This window comes from Ceratina calcarata, unplaced genomic scaffold, assembly GCF_001652005.2.
Source record: "Ceratina calcarata isolate Rehan_Ccalc_2016 unplaced genomic scaffold, ASM165200v1 scaffold589.2, whole genome shotgun sequence".
NCBI classification, from domain to species: Eukaryota; Metazoa; Arthropoda; class Insecta; order Hymenoptera; family Apidae; genus Ceratina; species Ceratina calcarata.
Genome location: NW_017177119.1, coordinates 1 through 9,898, shown reverse-complemented (window position 1 = coordinate 9,898; position 9,898 = coordinate 1). Strand labels below are relative to the sequence as shown.

The 9,898-nt window shown below is 36.2% G+C and overlaps 4 protein-coding genes across 6 annotated transcripts; 1 reads left to right on the top strand and 3 right to left on the bottom strand.

Moving 5' to 3' along the window:
• Nucleotides 1-6: 6 nt before the first annotated feature.
• On the bottom strand, nt 7-1,141 carry LOC108629848 (12 kDa FK506-binding protein-like). Its single transcript, XM_018032756.2, has 3 exons — nt 871-1,141; nt 491-538; nt 7-331 (listed from the first exon to the last, which is right to left on the bottom strand). Exons 1-3 carry the CDS (start codon nt 905-907, stop codon nt 123-125), a joined length of 294 nt encoding a protein of 97 aa, XP_017888245.1. The 5' UTR covers nt 908-1,141; the 3' UTR covers nt 7-122.
• An 868-nt stretch (nt 1,142-2,009) lies between these two features.
• LOC108629845 (transmembrane protein 68) lies at nt 2,010-3,633 on the bottom strand. The gene is made up of 5 exons (XM_018032753.2): nt 3,017-3,633; nt 2,789-2,927; nt 2,510-2,604; nt 2,226-2,422; nt 2,010-2,117 (listed from the first exon to the last, which is right to left on the bottom strand). The coding sequence occupies exons 1-5, from the start codon at nt 3,063-3,065 to the stop codon at nt 2,010-2,012; spliced, it is 588 nt and encodes a 195-aa protein (XP_017888242.1). The 5' UTR covers nt 3,066-3,633.
• A 329-nt stretch (nt 3,634-3,962) lies between these two features.
• On the top strand, nt 3,963-5,428 carry LOC108629854 (U6 snRNA-associated Sm-like protein LSm1). 2 transcript variants are annotated; one of them, XM_018032764.2, is made up of 4 exons: nt 3,963-4,091; nt 4,187-4,216; nt 4,527-4,711; nt 4,793-5,428. In XM_018032764.2, the coding sequence occupies exons 3-4, from the start codon at nt 4,535-4,537 to the stop codon at nt 4,964-4,966; spliced, it is 351 nt and encodes a 116-aa protein (XP_017888253.1). In that variant the 5' UTR covers nt 3,963-4,091; nt 4,187-4,216; nt 4,527-4,534; the 3' UTR covers nt 4,967-5,428. The 2 variants fall into 2 exon arrangements, with proteins under 2 accessions (XP_017888253.1, XP_017888252.1); XM_018032763.2 differs by having other exon boundaries at nt 3,963-4,216.
• Nucleotides 5,429-5,497: 69 nt separating this feature from the next.
• On the bottom strand, nt 5,498-9,814 carry LOC108629853 (uncharacterized). Of its 2 annotated transcripts, none has more exons than XM_018032760.2 (7): nt 9,374-9,814; nt 9,124-9,290; nt 8,839-9,048; nt 8,385-8,761; nt 7,956-8,312; nt 6,944-7,501; nt 5,498-6,617 (listed from the first exon to the last, which is right to left on the bottom strand). In XM_018032760.2, exons 1-7 carry the CDS (start codon nt 9,496-9,498, stop codon nt 5,856-5,858), a joined length of 2,556 nt encoding a protein of 851 aa, XP_017888249.1. In that variant the 5' UTR covers nt 9,499-9,814; the 3' UTR covers nt 5,498-5,855. The 2 variants fall into 2 exon arrangements, with proteins under 2 accessions (XP_017888249.1, XP_017888251.1); XM_018032762.2 differs by having other exon boundaries at nt 6,731-7,501; nt 9,374-9,498.
• Nucleotides 9,815-9,898: the final 84 nt, after the last annotated feature.

The window sequence follows — 9,898 nt, the reverse complement described above, 5'->3', positions numbered from 1 at the left end:
GGTTCGCCCGAGCGCAAAAGGCTTTCCAGTGCAAAGGATTAATTTTCTGTGAAACCTTACAATTTTGAAGCACGCCTGAATATTAATAAAAATCACTGTATGTAATATGTATAATTTTGAAATTATTTATGCATTAAAGGATATACTCCTGGATGTCCTCGGCTACCGTAGGCAAAGTCTGGTGAACAAGTTAACCTAGCACGTTCTCCTACACACATTTGAGCAACTCCTTGGTCCCAACCTTTAATAACTTCTCCTTTACCTATTTTGAATTTAAATGGCACTCCGCGGTCCCTGCTGGAGTCGAATTTCTTCCCATTATCGAGAGTCCCTGAAAACGATCATGACGATGCGAAACTAAATTACATTCAGAAATAAATCTATAAATCATTTCTATTACGTTACACTTAAATCAAGATTGATTGAAAATGTATTTTAATAAATTCGAAGTATTCTCCACGCGTTCACGTGGACATAAAAAATGGCTCACCTGTGTAATGAACGACTACGGTCTGTCCGGTTTTCGGATACGTCTGACCTACACAGACGGAACACCATTAGAAAAAAAGACTGTTACGTTATTATTGTACGAAATCGGATTTTCGTAATTCTATCGAACGGCAAGGATCGAAATCGCCTTATTTGGTGGAGACCGGCGAGGAAGGATGCTATTAACAGATTGCCGATTGTAAATAAATATGCATCGGCGATTATATTTTCCGGTATTAGCGAAGAAACGGGTGACCGAAATTACGTCGAAATCGATGGAAACACGAGATCTTTGGGAGACAACGAGGTGAAGCGGGAGGGACAGGCGATGCGATAAGTAAAACGCGAGATAGCGGAATATATCGTGTGCAGAATAATTACCGTCTCCGGGAGAAAGAACTTCCACATCCACGCCCATGACTACGTATTTTATGACACGAAAAACGGGTCGGCGACGAACAGGCGGATCAGTTTTATTTAATCGAGTCTATTACTCCGCGCCGGTAAACAGAATTCGCGTGAACGTGATCCCTTGTGGGTGGCTGGCAAAAAACGATAGGTACACCAACCAGTGCAATGCCGTTCGCTGAATATAACAAGATACCCGAACCCGAACGAGCGGATACCCTCGGGACTCGGAAAAGGAATTTTAACTGGTAAAGCCGCCGCCAGGTTCGCAGCAGTTGACGATTCTTCCGGTTGACAGGCAACGATCGATGAGGACGTTTCCGGTCCCGGTAAATTTGAATAAATCGTTCATTGCACCCAAGAAATGAGTTCGTTTTCGTACACGACTCACTCAATCTTGCCTCACTTCTATTTTACTTAATTACTGTATACTTAACTCTAATTTATTTTATACAAAGAATGAAACATGAGTATTGCCGGTGTTTAAAATAATATAAATAGATATCAGTTTTTCAGACCTTTATTCTCTTCTCCTCTTGTATAAAGTTAATAAATAAAAGAATAAATATTAGTGCTGCATTTCATGGAATTACGAAAAGATCACAATCGTACCTTAAATGCTGACAATAGAAAATACATATACAAATTGTCCGAATAGCATCATCGATTGTAGTAAAAACGATATGTATAAAATGAATTAACACTTTGTTAGTCGTACAGGGTTTGTCCGATAAGTATCGGGACTATCGCCGATGCCTGGACGCTTATTGTGACGATGCGCCCAGTCACTAATTGCGCGTAAGGCCAAACACAATTGCCCCGATATTTATTTGACAAACTCTGTATAGATAAAATATAAAAAAATTTAACATATAAAAATTCTACGCGATAACTGAAGACGGACTATTATTAGATTTAAAACTTAAGTACGATCTCGCTTGGAAGGAATGGACCTCAACTTTCACAAGCTCTTAAGTTCGATAAATGTCGTTCGACGATTAACAACCAGCGCCGTGAGTAAAATGTATAACTTCCGAAAACTTAATAAAGTACGGTAATAGTTCTTGGCTTGATGAGATAAAACGTTAGAATATTATAGTAAATGCTAATACTTATGATTCCTTTTTCTTTGCTTTATACACCCTCTCTAATAAAGCCAATGATATATTCCCAGGTATTCTTTGATGCTGACTTATCAGATCATTGAGCGCACCAGCGACCTGAAAAATGCGAAATTTTGTCACTTAATATTTTATTTTTAGATCGCGCAGAAAATATAAAGACTAATATTTAGAATTGAGTAGAATATGGACAGTATGGTNTATGACTTTCAGCACGTCGGAAATGATAGACCAGCCAGGACATTTGAACAGAAATCTGTCCGCCACTGAGTGAATCAATCTCGAGTTTAAAAGCAATACTTTAGATATAAAGTAATAAAGATCTATAGGGATAGCTCCATGATAATATACAAAAAGTACTGGCTCGTTTTGAGGTATATTTTCTAATCCAACTACCTCGTATCCTAGGAAAAAATTTATACAAATACTAAAAATTGTACAATTTCTTAGAACTCATAAAAATGCTTGTGTTAGAATATGATTTTACTTACCATACCAGATCCAACCGTGAGCGTCCCAAACGGCAGCAACTACATTACGAGCTGCGTTTCTCCAATCTGTCCCATATGCATTCCTCAATCTAACTCTGTGATAAATAAAATTGACTATTAGGTATGAAAATGTGGAGTTCTGTATTAAATATAGTAAACGTCTTGATTTCTTATAACTTCTATCGCAAAAATGATAGAAAAAGAAGACAGAGATAGTAGAAATCAAAGAATTTACTACATTCCTCTGTATCAAATATAATCAGACCGACAGTAACCCACCTGTGTAATCTGTATACATATAATATTAACGCAGTTAAATATAATAGTACGACGATAACAAATGGAAGTAAGAACGTTATTAAAAGTGGCATTAAAAGCCATGTCAACCAGACTGTACAATCCACGTCGATATGTTCAACTGAAATCGAAATTATTTCGTAAGTGGACAGTCACGTTGAATAAAATTGAATAACAAAGACTGAGAGTTTATGCATGTAATATTTTTACCTATGATGTCCTCTAACATTTTCCGCAGGTTGAATATCGTAGAAAACATGTTTAGATTATGAAGAAAGGATTGATATTATGACGAACGTATTGTAATTATAAAACACTATTCGCTATCTTTTTATAAAACAGCCGCATATTCATTAATCACGATAGACTTTGATGTACAATGTTTACTCCGGCTTTGCAACTTTCATTTATGTAACGTGTAATTCAGAATAATTATTCGATTCATTAATTGGGTACATTAATATTCAGATGCGAACTGTTTTTGCTATTTATATTTACAATTTATTAAACACTGTAACTCTCATAAATGTGTAAATGGTTTCGATTACAACAATCCTTCGGGAATATTGAATTCTATTGTAACATACAATCGGAGGTTATCGATTTATTTTAACGAATTTTGAAACAATTTATACGTTAAATAAACAATTCCAACAATAAACGATGTATATAGCGTACACACAACAGCCATACTCCATACTACAGTGTTGATTGGTCGCGCATGAGTAAAAAAAGGGTGGAAATGGAAAATTTGGTTGTTTGCTCATCGTCGTTATGGTTAAAAATCATTAACCGTGATTTTCCACGTTGATTAAAAAATCATGAATCGTGATTATACTTAATCACGATCATAATTGCGATTTTTTATAATAGCCTGTGGAGTTACACGTGGCGCCATCTAGCGTTTACGACCGCAAAACCGCTCGGCTCCAATATCTGCGGCAGTACTGGAGTAAAAATATTTTTCTCCTTCTTGATTTACCTAATTTTTAAATATGTAATAAAAGACTAATAATAAAAGAATAATAATAATAAGTTAATGTTTTACACACTGAACGAATTATAATTTGATTTTAATGCGCACAGATTTTACCTACAGTTTGCAGTGGATTTTATCTAATAACAAATCTTTTATCCAATCGATTAGAAATTATTAAAATAATATAATTAATCAATGGATTCTTCGAAATTATTATAATTCAGTGATAGTACGTAAAAATAATTTGGAAGCTCGTTGACGAGATGATTCTGACTGCGAGTCCCGCTGCAGGTTAATCGGGCATAAGTAATACGTCTTCATTTATTCCGATTTCACTTTAATACAAATCAATCTAATATATAACATAATAAAAAAGCATTGCAAAATGAATATTCTGCCAGGAACGGCGTCTCTTCTCGGAGAACTCGACAGTACGTATTCGCGTTGATTATCTCAGTTTCTAGGTTATACCGGCTTGTCGTTCTTAAAATATTTTACTATTTTTACCTGAATTGAATCGTAATATTAATAAATTTCACTAATATTAAAGTTTCCATTTATTCACTTATACAATAAAACTATATGTACAAGTATTTATACTTGTCACGAATATTATTATTTATATTATTAAAAATCTAGAGACCAGTGTCGTTTTCTAGCTAAACGTTTCATAAATTTCATTTAATTCCCTTCCCAAGAACGATTTTCATTAATACAAGACGTATCGTAATTATCATTTAGAAAAGCTTATGGTTTTACTAAGAGATGGAAGAACTTTAATTGGATATCTTAGAAGCGTTGATCAGTTTGCTAATATTGTGCTTCATCGTACAATCGAGAGAATTCACGTTGGTAAAGAATATGGAGACATCCCAAGAGGCATTTTTATCGTCAGAGGAGAGAACGTTGTACTTTTGGGAGAGATAGTAATGTTTCACTAGTTATAAAACTAATTTGAAGAACGTGTCTATAAAGTAGCTTCATCGAAACTATATTTGTTGTTAAAGGACAGAGACAAGGAGAAGGATTTACCATTGACCGAGGTATCTGTCGATGATATTTTGGATGCACAGAGAAGAGAGCAGGAATTGAAACAAGATCGCAAACGACTGATCAATAAAGCCTTAAAGGAACGAGGCTTTTCCTTTATCCCGGATATGGGTCATGACGATACGTTCTGACACGTGTCTCTGTCCCACGTTGCGAATATTCTATCATATATCCTCATAATTTCGAAGCATAAGTCTTTTTCTAACAGTAACAGTATGAGCATATTGTCCTATCGTAAATAAATATGTAGATTAATATATTATGGCATCGCGAAATTTGGGTCGGAGATTGTCCAAGTCTGAAAGATGATTACTCAGTAACAAATTATCATAAGACTATTATTTTTCTTTTAAATTAAAGTTGAAAACGATTACATAGTAGAACAATGGAAATTCTAAAAATAATTACTGTTAATATCGTCAACGTGATTTTGTATAGATTTCATATTTCTATATCGATTCTGTACGCGTGATAGAATGTAAATGATAATAATTGTATTATACATGATACACGATCTTTCTACCGTTATTATTTTACTGTATTTTGTTGATTCTATTGCATAAACGAATAAAAACATGAATTTGCAAACGCAACAAAAATGCATACATACGATCCTCCGTGTTTCCTTGTGCAAAAAGTTTTATTTATCTAATGAATAATTTAACAAAATATGCAATATATAAACTTTGTCTCGGCGTATAAATTAAATGTTGTATACTTTAGTATAAAATGATTCATTTTACAAATATGAATATATCACATATTCACGTATCGACTTGTTTTCACTGGGAAAGTATATGATGATGTAAAATTATACTTGGAAAATTTGTTTCACCTGTGAATGCTCTTAATCAGTAAACCTATCAATGCCATAGGTTCTTAACATATTTTTCAAACGTAACAATGTACAAAAATGCGGAAAAGAAAATACGTAAAGGTATAAGTTAACGTATGAACACTATAATGAATCGAAATACGTTAAATTTGGTGTACTTATGCTACGAGCGTATTATTACAATGTCAAAACGAGGTCTCCTGGAACACGTCCTTCATTTTGGTCGAGTTCAACGTCGATTCGCTTAACTGTTTGTGCTTGAAACCTTGCCCTCGCGCAGAGTTCTTCGGCGTTCGTTCCTTCACAGATTTCTTCGAATCGTTGCGTTGCAAACTGGTCGCCCGTTTTCGCGGCGAACTCGCTACCTCGTCGTTCCTCTCCGACGAGTTGTTCGCACTATTGGTACCACCGGACACGATACCGGATGTGTCCGATTCCGGTTGACCCCCGTCTAGACAACGAAGCAAACTCTCGGAGAGACAGTCCTCGTGCAAAATATTTAAATCGGATTCCGACTGATCGAAGTCTCCTGTACGCGATGAGAAACTGAGATCAACGGGACTAGCGGTTAACACGCTCCTAGACAGTAAATATTCTCGGAACGTGCTCGTTATAGACATAGTGCTCTGTTGTCTGACCGCGCAACAGTTCTCCGCGATCGACGTAACGAATCTTTGTTTCTCCATCGAGTTCCCGTCGATGTTCAAATTTTCTTTATCCTCCGAATCGACGTTCTCGACAATTTCATCGTTTGTGCTGTTCGGTTTTTGAGTGTTCTCCAAAATTGAAGTAGTATTCATAGAGTTAATGATATCGAGATTCGACCCGGTCATGTTATTAAGTATGCTTCGTTGATCCCAGCTGTTATCAACGGACGCGAGATTGCAGAGATTCGAGCCAGAGACCATCATTACTGGCTTCCTAGATCGCGGCGTCATCATTGTTTCCTATAATTAATTAAAAAAGATAAATCGTACATAAAAGCAAACAAAAAATATAAATAATAGTAAATAGAAAACGAAAGAAGAAATGATTACAAAATAATAATAAGCATATATACCTGCATAGCTTTCGTCATTTTGGTCGCGCTTTGCGTGATCGGACTCATGCTCTTATCATTGTTAGTAATAGGAGTTAACATGTAATCATTAGTAACTAAACTTTTGCGTAAGAGATTCGACGGCGTTGATGTGTGCGCAACATATACATTCCAAAGCCTATTTTTTACAACAGGAGACATGTGAACGCATGCGTTATCAATTTGTGACTCGACCTTTGAATGCCCTAACATCCTCTTGTTCTCAGGTAATTTCGACGGGCATTCCGCGTCTTCGTTACTAGTTTTATCTAACGTTGAAAATGTGGGTTCCGAGCATTGCCTGTGCAGCGAATTCTGATCAGTTTCGTGCAATGAATCTTGCTGGGAATACATATTCGGTGGCTCGCTTGATTGCCTAGATAATCTAAGTGTATCACTCGCTGTATCCTTATTTGATCCAGTGCTGTTAATTCGTTGCTGTAAAGACGCGTCTTCGTCGCTTGCTTTCGAATTTACCGACTCGTCTATGTATGAGCCTTTCTCCGAGTTACACGTGTTCCAATCGTGATACTGATCGTCTACTTGTTCTTCCTTTATATTTACGAATCTCATAAACACGGCCTTCTTGTCTTTATACTTCCTTAACATAGGAGTATTCAGGCTTCCGGTACTATTGCTAATATGCTTAGCGTGAATAAGACTATCCGTAGTTGTGTCGCTGTTTTCTATGCTAAGCTCGTCGTCCGATTTACTAAGTAACACTTTCCTCTTGAGCAGCGATTTCTCGAGATTCTGTACGATACATGCGGACAAATGACAATTATGCAGTCATGCTGTTATTTTATGTTAATCGATCATAACACAGAGAGTATACAGAATTTTATGAGAGATTGAGATTAAATTTCAGGTAGATCGTTTCGTATTATACAGAGTGAGGCATATAATTTGGCCACCTTGAATAACTTCTAAATTATGCGTTGTATAAAAAATTGTTTCTACAAACATTGCATGATATCAAGAGAGATATCACTTGATTTACACGATTTCTTTGTAAGCGGAGACGTTTACGAGATTGGAAATACAGTTTTGAATTTTTTTTAAATGCCTTACTTTTTCATGGCCGTATAATTCAAATCTCATAAACGGCAAAATTAGGTGCCTCATCCGGTATAAAAGCTTTCCCCAATAAATAATAAATGCCCCAAAAGTTCGGTCTAAACTTTTTAGAACACTGTAAATTTCTTACCATTGAGACTATGTTTTCCTCGCTACTCGACCTGGTGACGTTACATCCTATATTAATATCGAATTTCTTGTATCCTAAAATCTTCTTTTGGAATATATGCTTCTTGATCGAATCGCCGAGGCTTTTAGTCCGAAAGTTCTTAGCTTGCCTAGGCGTGCCTTGCCCATTCTCTTTGTTAAATTGTTTCACGAGCCTGCGTTTCTTGGCCGATTCCGGCATAGCTTGTATGTGAGCGTAAAGCTGTGCTAAAGCCGCCTGGGTATCCTGAGTAGAATTTGCCTTCGCTGTTAATTTATGATCTACGAAACTGAACACAGTATGCGCCGTTCCCGTTGTATCCGGCAGAGATTCATTTAACTGTAACCACAGACACGAGGATAAATACAACATGAAAATGTTACACGTTCATCTGATTCAGTAAAAACTTACGTTTGCGCTCGTAGGACTGAGTAACTTCCTCTCTTGTTCTACCCAATAAGCTCTGATATCTGTGGCTAGCTTCGGTGGAATTTCGAACAGTTCATTCCCCTTTTTAATCATGAAAGCAACCAGACACGACAGATTTTGGGAATTAATATGTAACGCTTCAGGTGACAATTTTCTTGGGCACATTAAATGCGGTGTAAAAAGAGTAGCGAGCGTATCGCAATTCATTTTGTTATTAGATTCAAAGCTGGCTGTCTTATTTAGTAAACTCAACACGCATTTAAGCAGGACTCTGTTTATGGATGGTAGAAGAAGCAACAGTAATTGCAAAGATCTTAGCAATCTCGCATCATTCCCATCTAAGTCGGAGCTGCACAATTCTAAAATTGATAAGTCTTAAAACTGAGGAAAGTAAAAAGTAGGTAAACGTATACAATTTGTTTCTTGGTAATTTTACCAGCTATTTGGCAATGAGCAGGATAATGCAAGTCAGATAACAAAGGTTCAGGTAGTTCAGCCAGGAAACCTTTTAATACCGACGCACAATCGTGTACACTGTATCGACCATCGTTGAGATTCAGTGGAATGCCTTGGTGCATTACAGTCTTTAAATCTTGTTGCCTCGTTAACTTACCAGTGCGTCTAAATATACCTTCTTGAACGATATCTTCAAAATAAACAAATACAGTGCTATTAAATGTAATTTAAATGGTGTAACAATGATAACTAAATTTTTCCTTACTTTGTTCTTTAGATAAATATTCTATTAGTTGTTTAACTTGATTTATCCCGTCCTCAGTTAAACAAGCACCTTCGCTTTTTTGCAAATTGATAGTCGACTTAGGTTTCTTCGTAAAACTCAGAAGGCCCCACTTTTTCAGTTTAGCCTTCTCATTGACACAGTCGTTGCTAAACGACACAACAATTTATACAATTGAAACAATTTATTGAAATTGAATCGAAATCTGTAGTTAACACGATCGCTAACTTACTCCTCGGTATTGAGGTCCAATTCGAAGGACAGATGCATTTTTACGAGTGTATGGAATTGTTCGGGATTGACTTTCCGCATTCGGAAAGCCAATTTACCGTCGACACCGTCGTTAAAATCCTCCATTTTCGAGTCGGCGATAACAAAAAATCACACTTATACTGACGACCTTTAAATTTCACAGCCACGCTCCCATTACCGTTTCGTTACCTAATGGTAGCTACTTTCATTTTTCAAACCACTTATTCTTTCACGGTCTAACAATGTTTTCAAACTCGTATGTACGAATCATCTTTTGTGGAATGATTTAAGTAACGTCGGTTGAATTACAAAACAGTACTTTCATTCATTCGTAATTCGTTCTCGACGTATTTAGGAAAACGGAACTTGAATGGAACGATAAATTCAACATGGCTGACTTTATGGGAAATGCTTGCGCATGCAGTGTATATAAACCATAATATAAACACGTGCTTTTATTTCATTGTATTTCTGTAAGTAATTTGCATAATTACATAGTTAATAT